Raw genomic sequence first — 21,925 nt, forward strand, 5'->3', positions numbered from 1 at the left:
CGGTCTTCTGGGGCCAGTGTCAAGAGCCTTCTTGCTTCATAGAAACCACAGGGGGTTGTCTGCTTAGCATGGCTGCCATTCATAGAATGCCTTGCATTTTTTTCTGATTGGTCAAGGTGGAGATCGTGACCTCACCGTCCCACCTCTCGACTTCTTCCAATCAATCAGAAACCCTTTGCATGCTTTTAGAAAATGCAAAGCACTCTTTGAATGACACCTGTGCCGAGCAAGTGATCCCTGAGTACCAGGACAGCTGCTCAGCATGAGAGCCAGAAGACAACGAAGATCACTGTAAAAGCAGCAGCTACAGTGATTCTCCGCTTCCACAGAAAACAGCCAGGTAGGAAACATAGATACTAATAGGTCCAAGCTGGATCAATCGATTTACGCAAAAAAAAAAAAAAATGAAAATTAGGTTTAACATGAATTGAAAGGGAAATCTCTCTTCTTCAGAATTGTCACAAGCGTTCTTAAAAGTTTACCCAGATCTCTTAATCCGGTAACTGCTTCAAAATGTATTCGGTCACAAGAAAAATCAAAAGGGGTAACTCTACCCAGTGGAGACTGGAATAAAAACCTGACAAGGATTCCAAGCCATCTCTACTGTATACAAAACAAAACAACTTTTGGCTTACATACAAGAGCCCATTCACATTAACTGGTGGGACAACACTGCCCAGTGCATTCCTAGTTCAAGAACAAGGCAATTTGACTTTTCATGTTATCAGTTCACATTAACACGCTGAAAAAAAAAAGGACGACATGTTGCACTTTTGCACAGCAAAGCGCATTCCGACACACTGGAACCCAGTATAGCACACTGCTGTTCAAAACAAGAACATTTCAAGTGAAAAAAAGAAAGCAATGTACCAGTACTAATAAATAAGACATCTTAAGCAACTCTCTTGCTAAAGCAAAATGTTCGCTGCCAAGAAAAGAATTTATACTTACTTCTGCAGCCAATCGCTGCTGGATGGAAAATAAATGACCACTTAAATTCAGAGAGCAACATTTCAAGAGTTCTGGTCCCTCGGGGCACTTAGTGCTTCCACTCACCTGTATTCTCTAGTGATGTAGGTCTCCGTGGCAGAAACCAGTAACCTGCCTACCATTCTCCCATTAGTTTCTGTTCCTTAGAAGCCTTCAGGCAGGTTTTTTTTCCAGCCAAGATCAATTAGCAGTGTGGGCTGCAGGAAGGCTTGGTAAAAATTCAGCTTTGCAAGAAAACATTTTTTGGGGGCATTTTATTTTAGGGATAGTGGTTTTCAGCTGTCCATACCCTTGCAGATAAGACAACCCCTTAGTACCCATTACCAGCTGATGGAAGAATGTTTAGCAGCAGGTTTAGTCATCCATTGATATGATCAAATCTGAGCACTTTGGACAGACCACAAACTCCCATAACCACATCTAAATTCCTTGGCTAATAATAATGCAGCAAACTGGTGCCAATACTGAAATTAGCATTAAAGCAGAGTTCCACCAAAAAGTGGAACTTCCGCTTTAAGTGCTCCTGACCCCCTCACATGCCACATTTGGACTGTCTTTTTTTTGCTTGGGTGCCGCCTAGGTGGCTCGTGCGGAAGTTCTCTCCTCCTCCCTCTTTGCAATCTTCTGGGACAGTTTATAGGTCCCAGAAGATTGTCCGGCCACTAAGAAAGTGCAGTGCGACTCGCGCATGTGCAGTGCGCACCCGGCTGTGAAGCGGCAAGCGGTCACAGCCAGGTGCCCACATTTGGGATACCGGTGGAGAGGAGAGGGAGAGAACTGAAGCTCCCGCCGGCCGCATCGCTGGATCATGGGACAGGTAAGTGTGTGTTTATTCAAAGTCAGCAGCTACACTTTTTGTAAACACAAAAACGTCTGGAACTCAGCTTTAAGTGAAGAAATACAAGTTTCCTTTTTCCAGTCACATGTTTGCACTTTGCATTTTTTTTTTTTTTTTTTTACCTATACAGCAAGTGTGTCTCCATATTCACAGTGTAGAGAATACTGATTAGTTCCGAAAGAGGATTAAGATACTGTCAAATATTTTTGACACTCACCAGTACAAAATTATTTGAGTATATTTACAGGATTACATGCCATGCACATAAGCATGATCACCAGCAAGAAAGTCACTAAACTGTAAAACCCAGAGCAGCAGAAAATAAGTCCATCATTGGTGATCTTGAAAATCAACTTCGTGAGACTCAGTAGGACACTGAAATAAAAAAAAAATCCTCAGTCTGTTTTGATTCCTTGCTGCGATGCCTGTGCATTGCGTAGCTCTGCCATCACGGAGAGTAGCATCTTACAAACATCTTCATTATGACGCTTAAGATGCACTATTTCTTCACCTTGTTTTTCAATCACTTCTTCTAAATCAGATTTGTACCTAAAAAAATGTATACATATATATATATAAATAAAGCTGCCATGTTAGGACATTGAACATGTACATAAACCCACGATGTGTAAAATTAAAGAGGTCTTATAGTGACACACAACCATTTCATTTGCTAAATAAAGTGACCCTAACCCTTTTATATTGAATATGCCTATATTGACAGGCTCGGTAATTGGCCAAAATGATCAGACACATTAAAATCATTAGCAGAATAATACAAAACAGATTATGAAAGCTGCACGAACATGGACTCTTCACAGCAATGTCTCTGTAGCTCATTTAGGTTAACATGGCTGCATAGCATAGTCTCTGTAAGACTCTAAAGGAACAAAGCCGAGAACCATTACTTAAACAAAACAAAAGAGAATACAGCTACTCATCATTATAACACATACATACATTTACAGTGCTTATCATTATAAACATCCCTCCTCTCAGTGGAGTCCAAGGTAGTTCTGACAACACACGTGAACAACTGAAGGGATCCCAGGCCAAAGGACACTTTGGGGAGGAGGTATGGGGGTGGCACCTGGAACTGCAGAAATCTGGTGGCAGTTGGGGCTAGTCCTTCCCAGAGTAGCTGCATCTTCCAGAGAAGCTGGGTGCTATTAGGCTGTGGCCTTGCTAACCACATGTTGGTTCTGAGAGTGGTGGGCCTCTTACCTGGCTGCAGATCCCTTGTCAAGCGACCTCTGACATATCTTCCCAAATGTGTCCAGGAACCAAGGAGTTGTGGAAAAGGAAGTTAAAGGGGCCTGTATCTGCAACTGAGCAAGCTAAGGGAATGGGCACTATACTACAATTCTTTGAAGTTCTTTTCACTTTTTGTGCCCGAGACAAAACAGAAGCTAAAATAAATCTCCCAAAGTGAGGTCTAATCTACTCTAAGGCTGGGTTCACACTATTTTGATGCGAATACGAATATGATGCAGGTTTTCCTGCATCCAATTAGCATGTCAGGAGATTGTGACCGGCTCCAGTGTGAATGGCAAACTCGCTTGACCTAAAACCCATAGAAAATCTGTGGTGTATTCTCAAGAGGAAGATGAGAGACACTAGACCCAACAATGCAGACAGGCTGAAGGCCGCAATCAAAGAAACCTGGGCAGTGCCAGGAGGCTGATAGCCTCCATGCCACGTCGCATTAATGCAATAATTCATGCAATAAGAGCCCGGGTCAAGTATGGAGTGCATACTATGCTGCACGTGGACATACTTTTCAGTGAGCCAACATTTCTGTATTAATAATGCTTTTTTTAATTGGTCTTATGAAATATTCTAGTTTTCTGAGTTACTGAATTTTGGGTTTTCACTAGCTGTAAGTCATAATTATCAAAATTAAAAGAAAGAAATGCTTGGAATATATCATGCCGTGTGTAACGCATTTATATAAAATATATGAGTTTCACTTTTTGAATTGAATTACTGAAATAAATTAACTTTTTGAGGATATTTTAATTGATGAGATGCACCTGTATAGTACGGTTTCTTGCTAAACCTTGCTTGCTTAGTAAGTTTGTATGTAAATGTTTCTGTTTTATCTGTTATACTAAATATGTTGTAATTAAGGGCAAGCCACAAGGCTTGCTTTAATTTCCTATAAAAAGGAAAACCATTTTACATTCTCTCTGTTGTGCATCCATCAGAATAAAGACTCATTTTGGTGGTATGCCTTGCTTCTAAAGGCCCGTACACACGTACCGATCGTCGGCATACAAACGTCGGTGGACGAAGGATCTGCCGATTGTACGCGTGTTAGTATGGTGCCTCCGACAGATGTCTGCGCACAATCCGCGGACAAAAGTCTTTCTTGCAAACATGAAAATATTTGTATGCCGACACCAGAACGGACGATTGTTCGCCTGTCAGTACTCAATTCGGCCGACAGACCGCAGATTTGCAAGACTGGGCATGCTCAGAAAATAGAAAACACAGGGAAAGTTAACCATTACATGACATCACTTCTGCAGTCGGCGGACAAAATTCTTGTGCTGTCCTTGTGCTGTCTTTGCACTTTTCAGCAGACACCGACATCCCGGGGAGAAAAGAGGAACATTTGTATGCCGACCATCGGTACGTGTGTACGGGGCTTTAGATTCTAACTTGTTCTGCAATTGACCATACTGGTTCACTTGTTAAGAGGGAACCTTACAAGATCAACATACAGAAACTGATTTTTTTTTTCTTTTGAAGGTGTAAACTATTAGAATTATTTTTTCTTTGTTCCCTTGATTGCTGCAAGTATGAAATGCATCAGGTGTCAAGACGCTAACTAAGCACCTGCTTAAACCAGGGTCAGTGGCTCACTAAATAGTATGAAGGAATAAAAAGGGCATTGTGTTTGGGCTTGTACCTGCATGCAAACTTCCATATTCTGATCCTGATTATTTTTTTAACCTCCCTGGCGGTATGATTCTTTTGGATTTTAGGTGCTGAAAGCGGTACCATTATTTTAGGTGCTGAAAGCATGTAATTCTTGTGAATGAGCAGCCCAAACCAACTGTATACATTTATTATACATATTATATATATATATATATATATATATGTATGTATACATATATTATATATATATATATTATATATATATATATATATAAATATATATATATATATATATATATATATATAATGTATACAGTTGGTTTGGGCTGCTCATTCACAAGAATTACGTGTATATATATATATACACGTGTATATATATATATATATATATATATATATATATATATATATATATATATATATATATATATATATAATATGTGTGTGTGTGTGTGTATATATATATATATATATATATATATATATATATATATATATATGTATATATATACGTATATATATATATATATATATATATATATATACTGTATATATATATGTATATATATATATATATATATACATATATTTACATAAAAAGTACAGTAAAACTGCAGGAAAGGGCACTGGGGGGTAATGTAATGTGATTTTATTTTATTTTGAACGATATCAGTGTGTTTGGTGCATTTTACATTTGAATTTGCCGCCGGTTCCACCCCCCGGCGAACGTCACGTCGCCGGAGACGGAAGCCGGGGCTTGCAGACGATCGGGAGGAAGCTCCGCCGCCGCACACCGCTCGCAGTCTTCGCTGGATCCCGGAGAAAAGGTAAGTAAAACCTCCTCCAGCATCCAGCGATCTTCCTAGCGCTACCCCGAGTGTGACTCGGGGTTACCGCTTTTGGCACTAAAATCTAACCCCAAGTCACACTCGGGAATACCGCTAGGAAAGTTAAAGAAAGATGAATGACAAGATTCTTAAAGATGAGGACAAAGTATTTCATTTCCCTTTTTATTCAATACATCATATTTGGTTCACAAAGCATTTTCTTTCACAACCCATTTTATATGACAAATAAATATTGCTATAAACTACAATCTTTAAGGCAATACCTACCTTGTAACTACATTCCCTAACTGCTGTGACCATGCTTTCTTTCACAGTAAGGCCCCTTTCACACTTGCGGACCCGTTCAGATCCGCCTGTCAGTTTGTCAGGCAGATCTGAATGGATGCACCATACATCTCTATGGGGCATCAGATGTCAGCGGAGACACATCCGCTGACATCCGATCCTTTTTGTCAAATCCGGACGGATGGAAACCCTATTTTCCATCCGTCTGGCCGATCGGATGAGAACGGACAGGCGGTCCGTTCTCATCCGATTCCCCCATAGAGAACAACGGGGACCTGACAGCTCTTTCTCCGCACACAGTGTGGAGACGGAGCTGTCACCTGCCTGCTCAGCGGGGACCGGCGGATCGATCCCTGCTGAGCAGAGAACGGACTGCACCGGACAGCGGATAGTGTGAAAGGACCCTTAAATGTATCCACTGCTTAATGGCTAGGTGCTTGGGTGTCTACCAATAGTCCCAGTGCTCCCCTGCCTATACCAAGGTCATCCCTTCATATGATCAAATCTGCAGCCAGTGGCATGATACGAAGCCCTTATTTGCCCAGGATTATTCTGAAAAATAAACTTACTCAAAATTTAAAACCTAGCACTGTACCATTTTGTTTTTCTAACATGCTGAAATACGATTCTTCCCATGGTATTGATATATTACTTAATTTATATATATTGTCATGTCCTGTACTGTTCAGGTCTGCAAAACCAAATTGGAGTAAAATTAATGATCTCTAGAATGGTGTGTAGTAGCAAATTGTGACACTAATGGCCACAATATATTTATGTTCAGCTTTGGTTTTAAACTTGGGTATTTGAGAACCTATTTTTCACATGTAAACAATGTAGCCCAACCAACCGCTTTATACCTCTTCAATGGAAAATTGCTTTCTGCAGAAGTCTGTCAGAGCAACAGTTCAAAAAATATTTTAATAACTCAGATAAGGCTTCTAAAAAATGAAAGAATCTATGGGTTTTAATTTCAAGAGGACTCATGCACAAGTACTGTAATTGTGTATAACTATGGCCAGGAGAAGGAGAGAATTGATCAACTTTTTTTTAGAGATAGCAAATCGTTCCAGGTCCAGCCAAAACTATAAAAGAAAGTACAGAAGAACATTGCTCTGAAACATCATATCTAAAGCGCCGTACACAGGCCAAAAATGTAGGGCGGCATCGGCCAGTTCAATCGAAACAGTCGACAGCTGTCCCCCTGTCCTAACACAATATAACAGCAGGGGAGATCGCTGTTCTAACATCAAATTGTTAGTACAGTGGCTACGAACTGAGCGATCAGCTTTTTATTTTTGTTCAACCCAAAATAGTCTATAGGCTTAAAGCTTAAAGCCAAGATACCTTCTATAGATGCCCAGTGGCCTGAAGTTGGAAAATCTCTGACAGCAAAAACAATGGTATCCAATGTTGCATACGATTATTTTCGGTCCAATCCTAGCTAAAGCATTATAAAAAGCATCCATGTTTAGCCATAGGGTGCTGGATATGGAATCCACCTTTGCACATCTAGAAGTTAAAAATGACTGAAGTCAGCCTAGTAGTAAACTATAAACACAAAAAAGTAAACCCTCTTATGCTGGGTACACACGATCTGAAAATCGTCCGGTTCAGCAGGAATCTGCTGACATTGTCAGTGTGTACAGCTGCCTGTTCGACAGAAGCCAGTTACACAACTAGCTTCTATCGAACGGGCATGGTGAAGAACCAGCATTCAATCAATGCTGCCAGCCCATGGATGCGGGCGCTGATCATTGTGTTCCCCCCTGTCAGAATACAATAGCACAGCAGGGGAGATAGCCGCACCAACATCTCTTGTGGTGGTACGGCAATCTGCAGGTATCCCTGGCCAACCAAATATATTCCCAGGTCACTGCTATGGTTTCCCCAAAATAAAGCTGGTGCCAGGTGTATCTGCAAGTTTGTTAGGCTGAATAAAAATTGAATATATGTACAGAAACATTTTTTTGCTAGCAAGATTCTACAGAGGTCAAATCTTTGATCCAAAATCCCGTGTCCCAAATCCCAAAACCCCAAGGCAAGTTCAAAACAAAGAAAAGTTTGTGGAGCTGGTTACCTGAATCCAATCCCTGGTAAGGGGTCAGGTACACAATCATGTTTCCTTGCTTCTTCAATAATATCTGCATCAGGTTTCCTTCTATTAAACTTGCATATATGCACTACAAAAAAAAAAAGCAGAAAGTCAAATATTAAAGCTACAGTTTATTTGTACATTGGTTCGGGTTATTTTGCAGTACATTTTTTTTTTAAATATATATGTAAATCCACCTGGAAGTATAGCAGTGGATCAATCCCGCAGACAGTTGTAACCAGTAGTCCAGCAGAGAATAAATAAGCTCACTCAGAGCCCAGAAGGAGTCTCACAGTGTAGTAAATTTATTGCAAAGGTAAAAGCCACATAAAAGCAAATGAACAAGTAAAAAACCTCATATAAGCAGCTGCTGGCAACCAAAAAATTGCACAGCAGTGAGACGTCAGTGCCAAGTATCCTGCCCAGGGGTTATACCCGCCTTTGCTCTATCCAAAATGGGAAAAAAAAAATTGCCTATAGTTCTATTTTAACCACTTGCCGACCAGTCACGTTGACTGCACTGCGGCAAAGTGGCTCAATTCCGTCCAGCGTTGTAGACCTACCTCGCTGGACTCCTCCCCTTCTGGGCGGCACTCGGGCGCCGCCGGAGGCTCGCTTCTGCTGTTTTCAGTCACAGCGGGAGTCGGGCCAGGGGAGGAGCGGCGGTGATCACCGCCGCTCTTCCCCGATCGTCGGGGAATCGAGTCTGGAGATCCGCCCGCTTGTGTAAACAAAGCGGGCGGATCTCCTAAGTGACAAACAGTGACAGATTGCAGGGTTCAGCATAGCTGAACATGCGGTCTGTGCCTGTGTCACTCAGTCACCTCCCCCCACACACGTTAGGCATACATTAACCCCTCCCTCTCCAATAAAATTAAACCCTTCCCTGCCAGTGTCATTTTTACAGTAACAGTGCATATTTATAGCACTGATTACTATAGAAATGTCACTGGTGCCCCAAAAGTGTCAAAAATGTCAGACAAGGGTCCGATCTGTCTGCCGCAATGTCGCAGTCCCATAAAAAGAAAAAAAAAAAAAAATCGCATATCGCCGCCATTTCTCATTAAAAAAAAAAACACTAAAAATTACAGAAATCTTTCACTTAGTTAGTAAACGCAATAACTTTTGCGCAAACCAATCAAAATATGCTTATTGTGATTTTTTTTTACCAAACATAGGTAGCAGAAAACAAATTGGACAAAAATTTTAAAAAAATTTAGATTTTTACATTTTTTGGGGGGGAATTTCATATAAAAAAAATGTGAAAAATATTTTTTCAAAATTTACGCTCTTTTTTTGTTTATAGCACAACAAGTAAAAATAGCATAGGTGATCAAATACCACCAAAAGAGAGCTCTGTTTGTGGGGAAAAAAGGACGTACATTTCATTTGGGTATGGCATCGCACGACCGCGCAATTGTCAGTTAAAGTCGCACAGTGCCGAATCGCAAAAAGTGGCCTGGACGTAAGACAGCAAAATCCTCCGGTGGTAAAGTGGTTAAGCTGGCCATACATTGCCAAGATTTTTTTGGTTCAGCCAGAGAGCTGAGCGAAGAAAACTGAAACCGATTCCCCCATCCACACATTCAAGGTAATGCGGGAATCCTCCCTACTGTGTCATTGTATTCTGGGAGTGGGACTCCCCCCACAGCCAGAATACACTGATCAGCGCTGCATGCATTGTTTAAATTAAAATAATCCAACAATCCAGTTCATCAGAAGTGGATCATTCGTTCAATTTCTTATGAATGGGAACAGCTATAGATGGATCAAAATTCAGCATGTCCCTGCTGAACAGATCAAATTTAAATCCATCTATGGCAGCTTTAGTGTTAATGCTTGTGTTACAGGGAGCTTATAGTGTGAGGATTACAGAGAGCGTTACAGTAAGGCACACAGGAAAGGTTATGAAAGAAAAGAAAAAAGGAGGCGCAAACACCCAAACACCTAGTTCATTACCCGTGGTCACCGTTAATAAAAAGTTTTAATAAATGCCAAATGCATACTCACAGACATGAAGATTGTTAAAATCATGTTACAAGAATCCACCACACGTGAACTGGAACATGTCCTTGTAGATAGGACCGCTAACGCGTTTCGGGAGTCAAGCTCCCTTCATCAGAGCTCCAGCTCTAGTGAGGTCGAAAAAAGACATCTATCCATCCAGTTCAACCTATGATGTGTGTGTGTGTGTTTGCTGTTAACCGTACATTGTATACCCCTGTATGTTGTGGTCTTTAAGGTGCCCGTTTAATAGTTTTTTGAAACTATCGATGCTCCCTGCTGATACAACTGCTTGTGGAAGAGAATTCAGCATCCTTACTGCTCTTACAGTGAAGAACCCTCTATGTATTTTAAGGTTAAACCGATTTTCCTCTAGTTTTAGTGAGTGGCCACGTGTCTTATTGTATTCCCTTTCTCTGAATAGTTTGTTTCTTATGCTTGCCCTTTGCAACCAGAAATAGTTTTTTTTAAGACGATACGAAAGAGAAAAAAAAGGCACCAACATTATATAGTTCACAATTTAGGTGTTGAAAAGATCAATCCTTGAAGGAAATATTTTTTTATATCAGGTCAAGGCAGTCTGCATCAAATTTGAAAATTCAGCAAGTCAAAAAAAAAATAATAATCTAGAAAAAGGATTAGTATATAATCATTCAATATGTATATACTGTTGAAAGCAGACAAGCACGTTTGATTTTGGTTTATTAAATGGATTGTAAAGTCTTGTTTTTTCTTCAATAAAAATAATAAACATGTTATACTCCCCTGCTCTGTGCAGTTGGATTTGCACAGAGCAGCCCAGAGCTTACTTTTCTCGGGTACCTTTTTGCGCTCCAGGCCCCTCCCTACTTTTGAGCGCCCCCACAGCAAGCAGCTTGATATGGGGGGAACCCGAGCCTCGAGTCACAGCCCCCGGTGTCCTTTCAGACACGGAGCTGCGGTTCAGCCCTGCCCCCCTCTCTTTTCTCATTGGCTAACTGGCTTTGATTGACAGCAACGGGAGCCAATGGTGCCGCTTCTGTGTCTTAGCCAATGAGGATGGGAGACCCGGAGGGCAGAGACAGTTGTGGACATCGCTGGATAGAGATGGGACTCAGGTAAGTATTAGGGGGTCTGCTGCACACAGGAGGCTTTTTATGTTAATGCATAGAATGCATTAAGATAAAAAAACCTTCTGATTTTACAACTCTTTTAAGCTTGCTTAACTACACCCATGGGAACAACACAGCACTGCCCTATATATGGTCCTCGTATACGCTGTCCCTTTAAGGCCTTTCTGTCCTCCTTTGTGAAGACCATACAGCTCTCAACCATTGTTCTTACAGACCACCTGCTTGTTTGGGAACAGAGTATATGACTCAAACCATGCAACTCACAATGACTCCCCCACAGAAGCACACGAATATCAAACAGCAGGTTGTAAAGTAATTAGACAAGTCAATGTCAGGACATTTGCTGGTGGTCCTTCCCACCTCCTCCATTGTAAGCTACATTTTAGAGGAGACGTGTTTGCTTCTTTAAGTGCATCCATGAAACCAATATGAGCAGCAGCCATAAAGAGAACTCACACAGACTGCATCGGAAGGAAAAAGAAAAATACGATTATCTTGCCTAATTAGGAAATGTTTTCTGCCAAGTAAATGTGTGTTCAAGCCAGATGTGATGATTGAAGGCATTGATTTGTTGAAATCACAAATGTGTCAACCTTCAAAAAAACAATATTTATCTAATAAAAGGGGCATTAAAAAGGAGAAAAATCAGTAGTTGCTAACTGAACTTTTGTTCATCAGTTTTAATATGTGAAATTATTAGGTTTTGACAAACTAATCTTCTTCTTACATGTAAAAATAAATAAATTGAGAAAAGAAGAGAACCTCAAGTTGCAGTCAAAAGAGAAAACATGGATATAAATTAATTTGTATTAGGCATCATGGGAAAATAGCAGTATTGACAATGCCAAGTAAGAAAAAAATCCAGTGATGGTTCTGATGATCATTTCTGAAAGGTGGGGCTGTCCAGTCATATAAAAAATGTACTTCTTTAGATTGTAAGCTCCATGAGCAGGGTCCCATTTCTTCTGTATTGAACTGTATTGTAATCGTACTGTCCCCCTCTACATTGTAAAGCACTGTGTAAACTGTTGGCGCTATATAAATTCTGTGCAATATAACACTCCAGTTTTTATCCCAATCAATTAAATCTCCTATAAGGAAAATGATCGACTTTGCAAATAGTCTGTATTAACTCTCATTCACCTATAGTAGTACATGATCTTGCCAATCATTGTACCTTTATATAAAAAAAAAAAAAAAGAAAAAACGTAAAAATACTTGTCAGGTTAAACATTTTTCAGAAAAAAAAAAAAAAAACCCAATACCAATAGAAGGAGCTTCAGACCAAATTGTAGAGTCGAAATAGATTTATTGGCTTTCATTTATGAAGTAAGAGGAAATCCTTCTAATGGGGTTCTGAATAACATTAAGAAGTTTTCCAATAATTTTCCACTCAATCTAAATTTTAAAAAATGGTTTTGCCTAAAAATACACTTTAATATACTCTCCATTATTTTCAAAACTTCTACACTGGTTCTAAAGATGAGATGATTTAAAAATGTCCTCATTCTTCATAACCCCCAACCTCCAACATGAAGAAGAAAGGTTTACTTCTGCAATCTAATTCTTTCTGAAGGACCACATCTGTGCAGTCTACTCGAAGAATTTCAAAGTTATTGGCAGGAAAAGAAGAAAATCCACTTTACTCTGGCTAACAAATTTTACCAAAAATCCACGATGAAATCTGAAATCCCTAAAAGTCCTTAAAATTAAATCTCATACAAAATAAAATGAAAATGTAGTATCTGCTTAGCTAAGCTAGCAAAAACCTTTAAAAAAGAGGTTGGTGAACAAGGCACTCTGCCAAGCAAAGGATTGCTGGAGTGGAGTGATGCGAATGCAGAGAATGGTTTCTTCCAAGCAAGAGTTAGCCAGCGTCGCTGGCTTAGACCCACGCAATCTCCCAAAAACAGCACCAAACTGCAGGTATAGGATGACTGGTAAAACTTCAATATATACAGTCATGTCAAAAAGTAAGTACACTCCAGAGAAATTATTGTGTTTTTAACTTATTTGAACAAGCAAATACTATCAGCTATGGATTCCAAGGTTGTACTTTTTTTTTTAAACGCTCTTCTTATTTAAATATATCACCTTTATCAGTAGGCACTGTAGATACCTTTAGAGCTGTGTATACTTATTATATTTATTTATCATTTGAAGGTAGTCAAATCAACAGTTTTATTTTTTTTTAAATGAGAAACAATAGTCCTCTTTAATTTTCGGTTCACACTAAGGCGACACGACTCCTTACTACTTTGGGGGCGACTTGTGCATTACCACGCACCACGACTTCGGAGCGACTTGCAGGGACTTCACATAATGGAAGTCTATGCAAGTCGCTCCGAGGTCGCCCCGAAGTAGTACAGGACCCTTTTTCTAAATGGGAGCGACTTGTGTCGCTCCTATTAGAACTGGTCCTGTAGCGGTCAATGGACCGCGAGGGAGCGCGACTTGTCAGGCTGACAAGTTGCCTGACAAGTCGCGCTAGTGTGGACCGGCTCTTAATGTATTTTAGAAATACATGACAAGATAACATTTTAGTGCAAATCATTTTATAATTATATAAACCCAATTAGCAAAATGTCATAAGCTTCAAGTTAATGTAATCTCAATACTGGTTTCATCCGTTGCACATTGCATTTCCTCTCACCATGTCCTGCAGTAGCCAGCCAGAGGAACCACAGCTTTCAGTGGGGAAGGAAGCATTTGACAAAGTCAAACGTATTGAATACCTTTATGACCAGATTAACCAAAGGGAAACAGTTCAACACTCGAGCCAAAAAAAAAAGTTAAGTATTTACCCGCTTACTTTAATTTACAGAAGGTATTGACTGGAAGTTTACAGGGTAGCTTGCGACCATGTAATCCAAGTTATCCAGGCTTTACATCACATGATGGCGAATTTATTAATTGAAGGAATTTATAAAGCACCAACAATTTCAGCAGCACTTTACATACTGTTAGGACCTTATCTCACATGCATACATACCCATACCAAGGCCAATTTATAGAGCAGCCAATTAGTTTATCATCATGCCTTTGGAGTGTGGTGGGAGGAGGGGACCAGAGTATCAGATGAAACATTTGCAGGCACAAGGAGAACAAGCAAACTTCAAGCAGATAGTGTCCTGAACCAGGAACCCCAGTGCTGCAAGCTCGAAGTGCTCACCACTAAGCCACTGCATTTTCCTGGTAGGAAAGGGGTATTTGGTTTACTCAAAACAATAATGTGATTTGGTTATGATGATACGTGGCCAATTGATTTATGTGAATTGTGATATTAACGAAGTCCACTTTATTGGCAATGAAATCTGACAATATACGGCTGGTATTTATTTATTTTTTTGCATTTTGATTTTACCATAGAAACTGCAAGTGGTTTCTATGAACGTAGCTTGTTCTTTTTAGGCACGCACCACACGCATTTTTAATTTGATTTGTATCAATGGGAAAGCACCTGAAATGCATGGCAAATGCAGCACACGTATTTCATATGTATCGGAAATGTGTTCACAAATGTATTGATAATAACCTTGTTAACAAAAAAACAGACATTTTTACAAAAGAGCAAGCTTACAAAGGTTTCAAACACATTTTAAATGCAGCCAGTTAATGTCTAGGTTAACTAAAACACATTTAGGATTTCACAGAGGGAAGCTTTTGTCTTCATCAGCTTGCAATGTCTGTGGACACAAGGGTTTACCATGAAAAGAATAAAGATATTTGGCAAATACCGAGGCCCATTTATCATGCGGATGTTCACCACATTAAGTCCAAATGTAGCTTTTCAATAGATTCTTAAGAGCGGTTGTATTATTCTTTTGCTGTGATAGTAATAATAGAGTTATCTGAGACTGTCCACAGACAAGCACATGTACCCCCCCACACACACACACCACAACAGTGCATTACCTACAATGAGATTATTGTCCTCAAGAATTATCCTAAATCCTGTGCATGGGTTATTCGCACATTCATTTCTATATGAGTGTTCACCCCTACATGGGCTTCTAGATTACAAGAAATACTCAGAATGCCCACACTCCCTGAAAATATTAGGCCATTTATAGGAAGCTAATGCAATAAAATGATATGACAATGTATGCCCAATCCAGACCGTTACAAAGTGGGCAACAATATTGAATGTGTAGATACCTCCTCAACATCTCTGCACTATGGCCAGGTAACCTTAGGGGACAAATTGCTTCAGTTGGGTGTTTTTGGGACATTATTTTTGTTTCTTATTAAGATGCTCCCTTTTCCCCCCCTCCCATAGTCCAAAACAAGCAAGTATTCCCAATGCAGATGTGTATGAACAAAAATCCTTTGAAAGAAACGGGCTGTCACCTTCTACACAAAAGGTACCTCAAGGCAACAGATCTTCCAACTGCCAAATAACAGACTGATGACCTGGAAGAATACTTTGTCCGCATATAATTCTTAGAATCTAAGAATAAATTTAAAGATCATTTTATTAAAAACAAAATAAAATGTTCCTTGGGAACAACTTGTTTGTGGAATTGCCTTGAGTAACCTTGCATCTCATAGAAACTACATTGGTAAACTAATTAACAGAAAAGCCAAAGTAAAGAAGCAGAAAAATAAAGCACAGGGGGACACTCTATGGATATAGCATTGGTATGCAAGCTTATTGGAAGCCAGAGACATTAACCACTTCAGCCCCGGAAGGTCTTGCCCCCTTAATGACAAGGCCATTTTTTGTGATTCGGCACTGCGTTACTTTAACTGACAATTGCCTGGTCGTACGACACTGTACCCTAATTCAATTGATTTCCTTTTTTTTTTCCACAAATAGAGATTTCTTTTGGTGGTATTTGATCACCTGTGCGATTTTTATTTATTGCGCTACAAACAAAAAAAGAGCGACAATTCTGAAAAAAAAAAAAAACAAATATTTTTCACTTTCTACTATATAAATTCCCAAAAAATGTAAAACATCAAATTTTTGGACACTTTTGGGGGGACCAGTGACATTACTACAGTAATCAGTGCTAACAATATGCACTGTTACTGTAATAATGACACTGACAGGGAAGGAGTTAACCCAGGAGCGACCAAGGGGTAAGTGTGAGCCTAGGGGGTGTTTTATAACTGTATGGGTGAGGGACTTGTGGAATCAACACAGAGACCTGTGATCCTAAATAGGAGAATCACAGGTTGTGGAGTCAACACAGAGACCTGTGATCCTAAATAGGAGAATCACAGGTGCTCTGTGTTAATTCCAGAGAGAACAACGGTCTGCTGTGTTTACAACAGCAGGCCATTGTTCTCTCTCCACAGGGAGTGATCGCGGCCGCCGGCCCTGTGGATCGGCTTCCCCGCTGCCTAATGGGGGTGGGAGCGTGCCCCCAGGAGCTCTTCCGCAAACCGCCGTACAAGTATGGCAGTTCGCACAGCCGAGCCAGCCTGCCGCAGTATATCTGCAGCAGGCGGTCGGCAAGTGGTTAAAGGACAGCAGTTTTCAGCTACATTAAAAGACAATAGGGTTGATTTACTAAGGACAAATAGGCTGCTCACTTGCCCGAAAAGTTGCAGTTCACATAGTGAATGTGGTAAAATTTCACTTCAGAAAGAATACCCAATCACATGCAAGAAAAAAAAGAAAAGAAATCAGCATTTTGTTTGCATCTGATTGGATGATGGAAGTCAGCAGAGCTTGACTCATTCCCTATACTCTGAGGAAAGTTCCCTTGCAAACTAAAGAGTCTATTTGCCTTTAGTAAATCAACTCCAATGTCTACACATGCCTGCATACACTGCTAATGCATTACTTTTAAAAAGGGAATTGTCTATTTGGCAGGTTCTAAAGCAAGCTCGTATTGCGGCTATTCCCTTGATATCAAAAATCTTTATCCAACTGCTGCTGAAAGTTAGGCATAGGATGCGGTCACATGTCTCACCTCTGAATTGTTTTTTAGCAGAGGTATGTGCATTGTGAGCATAAGTGTCTATCTTTGGTGAACAGCTGCATAATATGAAAAAGTTACATAGTTATATAGTATTTGAGGTTGAATAAAGACAATAGTCCATCCAGTTCAACCTGTGTAGATGTTTGTGGCCGTAATCATCTCTCATACCCCTGAATGTTCTGATCCTTGAGATGTACGTCCAAGAGTCTTTTGAAAGTAGCCATACTTCCCGCAGAAACTACCTCTTGTGGTAGAGAATTCCACAATCTTGTAGCCCTAACAGTAAAAAACAACATGCATTGCCTGAGGTCAAAACGCTTCTCCTCTAAATCACATTGTATGCCCTCGAGTTCTCATGCAATCCTTGCGACTGAATAGCTTTTTTTCTATGCTGAGGTCACCATTGAGGTATTTATAAAATGCTATCATGTCCCCTCTCAGGCGTCTCTTCTCCAGGGAGAATAAATCAAGTGATTGCAGACGCTCTTCATAATTAAGGTCCTCCAATCCCCTAATTAGTTTAGTTGCCCTTCTCTGGACTCTCTCCAGCTCCAACACATCCCTCCTGAGGACCGGCGACCAGAACTGAACAGAATACTCCAGATGCGGTCGAACCAGAGTTTAACCCAGACAATCTGCCCAATCTCCTACTAAGAACAATCTGTGCAGAGCACCTGCCAGGATTTAAAGGAGCAATCATCCCCAACTGCCCTCTATAGTGAATGAGCAAATCAACAGACTGCACAAGAGACTGCAAGATCTGTCTGCTCTCAGTTTCCAGTATTGGATGTCAATGAAAAACTTGCTTGGCACAACATTTAGATCAACACATGGGCAGAGAAATGGTCTTTCCTGTTTCTTTTGAAAGATTAATTTAAATAAATGCTATAAAGATATCTGCAGCACATCCAAGGTGTCATTCAATTGGATTCTGTTACTTCCCATAAACTACATTACCCAAACATTGCTATTGATGTTCGCATTTTTCAAACCACTTCTGAAAATATGGCCAGTCTAAAACTTTCCCAAAATCTAAACAGCAGCTAAACATATAAAAAAAAAGCAACACAAACAAAGGACATCATAGCTCTACAATACTGAATAAGGCCTACTTATAAATGGTTGAAAGGTTTCCCAAGGGGAAATATCAATTCCAACTGTTTATTCCAATTATAATGATTGATCTGGTCAATTTCTCCACTTACTTTTATCCTATTTCACAAAAGGTAATCAAAATTCTTCTTGGTGGATTTTTCCTGATATATATAAAGAGAACTTACACCACATCACCAGTTATTGTAATTCTGAATAGGATTCAGGAGAAGGATCCTTAAGTGGAGTAATTTATATTTTGCCACATTTTTCTAGTCCGCGTCTTTTTGCGGTTTATTACAGCTAACTTCCAATTTATGAAAATTCCATGCCAACTTCTATAAGCTGGAGGAAAACCAGGCAAGATTTGCAGGTGGAATTGAGCAAATGGGTGCCAAAAGAAGGTTCTTCTAAACAGGCAATTTGCTATCTTGAATCTACTCTTTAATTCTTAGTATGCTGTATAGCTCAGTTCAAATAAGCTTGATCTGGCCTACTTATCTTGAAGCAAATGAAAAAACCCTGAGTCTTAAAAGCAAATTTCAATGAAGCACAGCAAGTACTGGGGAGGAAGACTCAACTTCAAACACAATATATAACAAAAGCCAACTACTTAGTAAAATGTTTGCCCTTTTAAATAGAGAAGGACATGGATCGGCCATGGAAATAAATGAAGGAAGATCACTTCTCCTTTTAAACACCAGGGATGTATGAGAGGTAAAAGTAATGAGCCTTTGATGTCAGGCAGCCCATAGAATTAAAACTCTGTCTTTGCCTCAGTTGGTTTTCACTTGCAAAACAACAAAATACAACCTTCAAAGTTCAAAAACTAAAAACACAATCAGCTAAAAGACATCAAAGTAAACCAAAAGAGAATTTAAAACAAACAAATAAACAAAATTGATTGGAACAATGAGGGTCATGAACACAACAAAGATGAGCTACTATTTAAACCTGATGTGGGAAAAGATCTTAAGGAAGTCTAATCATTTTAAAAATGAACACTTTGCTAGCTGATCCCTCTGTTCCACCTGAAAGTAACATAATTCTTTGGTGAAGAATTTCCCAATCCATATGGTTATGATCAAATATCTGTAGGCCCTCCTCAAAATCTCTTAGTCAAACCCACTAGAGAGAAATAAAAAAATTGCAACAGCTTGGATTTTCCCAGCTGCTGGCTACCATTTTAATTGATAAAAAACCTGAATGCATTCATCTTCATAGACCAGTACAAATGATCTTTAGGAGCGTTTACTGTCGCATGCATTACCTGGTACCACGTAATGTCCATTGGCATATTAGTAGTATGTTTATGGATAAACTAAACAAAATCCATACATGTGATGCCTCAAATAAGATGCTATTTTTGCTTACGGAGGGGGGGGGGGTCGCTGGTTGCCCCTAGGGAAACAATAGCAATTGGCTGGGAAAATCTATCCAGCACAATTGGCTTCTTCACCAAACAGGATCAGCTAGGAAACATCAGCCAGGCGGTGGTCAGTGCATTTCTACAGAAGATCTGAAATAGCATAAAACGTTAAGCGCATTTGTGTGGTCAGGCACTGATGTTGGACAAGAAGGCCTGGTCCATAGTCTCCGCTCTAATTCATCCCAAAGGTGTTCTATTGGGTTGAGGTATGGACTCGAAACAGACTGATGACCTGAAGAATACATTGTCCTCATATAATTCTTAGAATCTAAGAACAAATTTAAAGATCATTAAAATCAAAATAAAAATGTACCTTGGGTTCCTGTGTAGGTCAGTCAAGTTCCTCCGCCCCAAACTCGCTCATTCATGTTTTTATGGACCTTGCTTTGTGCACTGGTGAGCAGTCATGTTGGAACAGAGAGAAATTGAGAGAAATCGTTCTCAAAAAGTTAGGAGCATGAAATTGTCCAAAATGTCTTGGTATGCTTGAACTAAGGGGCCAAGCCAACCCTTAAAAAACAACCCCACATCATCAGCCCCCCCCCCCCTTCCACCAAATGATTTGGACCAGTGCACAAGGCAAGGTCCATAAAGACATGGATGAGTGATTTTGGGGTGAAAGAACTTGACTGGTCTGATCTCAACATCGACAGAACACCTTTAGGATGAATTAGAGTGGAGACTACGAGCCAAACCTTCTTGTCCATATCAGTGCCTGACCTCACAAATGTGCGTTTCTGGAAGAATGGCCAACCATTCCTAAACCTTGTGGATAGCCTTCCCAGAAGAGTTGAAGGTGTTATAGCTGCAAATGGTGGGCCAATTCAATATTGAACCCTAGAGACTAAGAATTGGGATGCCATTAAAAAGGTACGTGTCCCAATACTTTTGACTATATATATATATATATATATATACATACATACACACACACACACACACACACGCACACGCACACACACACACACACACACACAACCCAATTCCAAAAAAGTTGGGACACATACAAATTGTGAGTAAAAAAGGAATAGACTAATTTACAAATCTCAAACTTATATTTTATTCACAATACAATATAGATAAATAACATATCAAATGTTGAAAGTGAGACATTTTGAAATGTCATGCCAAATATTGGCTCATTTTGGATTTCATGAGAGCGACACATTCCAAAAAAGTTGGGACAGGTAGCAATAAGAGGCCGGAAAAGTTAAATGTACATATAAGAAACAGCTGGAAGATGAATTTGCAACTTATTAGGTCAATTGGCAACATGATTGGGTATAAAAGGAGCCTCTCGGAGTGGCAGTGTCTCTCAGAAGTCAAGATGGGCAGAGGATCACCAATTCCTAAAGTGCTGTGGCGAAAAATAGTGGAGCAATATCGGAAAGGAGTTTCTCAGAGAAAAATTGCAAAGAGTTTGAAGTTATCATCATCTACAGTACATAATATCATCCAAAGATTCAGAGAATCTGAAACAATCTCTGTGCGTAAGGGTCAAAGCTGGAAAAACATACTGGATGCCCGTGATCTTCGAGCCCTTAGACGGCACTGCATCACATACTGGAATGCTACTGTAATGGAAATCACAACATGGGCTCAGCAATACTTCCAGAAAACATTGTCGGTGAACACAATCCGCCATGCCATTCGCCGTTGCCGGCTAAAACTTTATAGGCCAAAAAAGAAGCCATTTCTAAATATGATCCAGAAGCGCAGGCATTTTTTCTGGGCCAAGGCTCATTTAAAATGGACTGTGGAAAAGTAGAAAACTGTTCTGTGGTCAGACGAATCAAAATTTGAAGTTCTTTTTGGAAAACTGGGATGCCATGTCATCCGGACTAAAGAGGACAAGGACAACCCAAGTTTTGTGCACTCAGTTCAGAAGCTAGCATCTCTGATGGTATGCGGTTGCATGAGTGCATGTAGCATGGGCAGCTTACACATCTGGAAAGGCACCATCAATGCTGAAAGGTATATCCAAGTTCTAGAACAACATATGCTCCAATCCAGACGTCGTCTTTCAGGGAAGACCTTGCATTTTCCAACATGACAATGCCAGACCACATACTGCATCAATTACAACATCATGGCTGCGTAGAAGGATCCGGGTACTGAAATGGCCAGCCTGCAGTCCAGATCTTTCACCCATAGAAAACATTTGGCGCATCATAAAGAGGAAGATGCGACAAAAAAAGATCTAAAACAGTTGAGCAACTAGAAGCCTGTATTAGACAAGAATGGGACAACATTCCTATTCCTAAACGTGAGCAACTTTTCTCCTCAGTCCCCAGACATTTGCAGACTGTTATAAAAAGAAGAGGGGATGCCACAAAGTGGTAAACATGGCCTTGTCCCAACTTTTTTTGAGATGTGTTGATGCCATGAAATTTAAAATTAACTTATTTTTCCC

General features: G+C 39.9%; 1 protein-coding gene across 1 annotated transcript in view; it reads right to left on the reverse strand.

The window, feature by feature from the left end:
• Positions 1–2,011: 2,011 nt before the first annotated feature.
• TMEM192 (transmembrane protein 192) overlaps positions 2,012–21,925 on the reverse strand; it is a 144,198-nt gene continuing 124,284 nt past the window's right edge. Inside the window, exons 5-6 of the mRNA XM_082272598.1 lie at positions 7,928–8,030; positions 2,012–2,377 (exon numbers count right to left, since the gene is read on the reverse strand). Coding sequence (XP_082128724.1) covers positions 2,224–2,377; positions 7,928–8,030 — 257 coding nt within the window. The 3' untranslated portion in view covers positions 2,012–2,223. The remainder of the gene's footprint in view (positions 2,378–7,927; positions 8,031–21,925) is intronic.

This window comes from Pelophylax lessonae, assembly GCF_965119305.1.
Source record: "Pelophylax lessonae genome assembly, chromosome: 1".
In the NCBI taxonomy this organism is placed as follows: domain Eukaryota; kingdom Metazoa; phylum Chordata; class Amphibia; order Anura; family Ranidae; genus Pelophylax; species Pelophylax lessonae.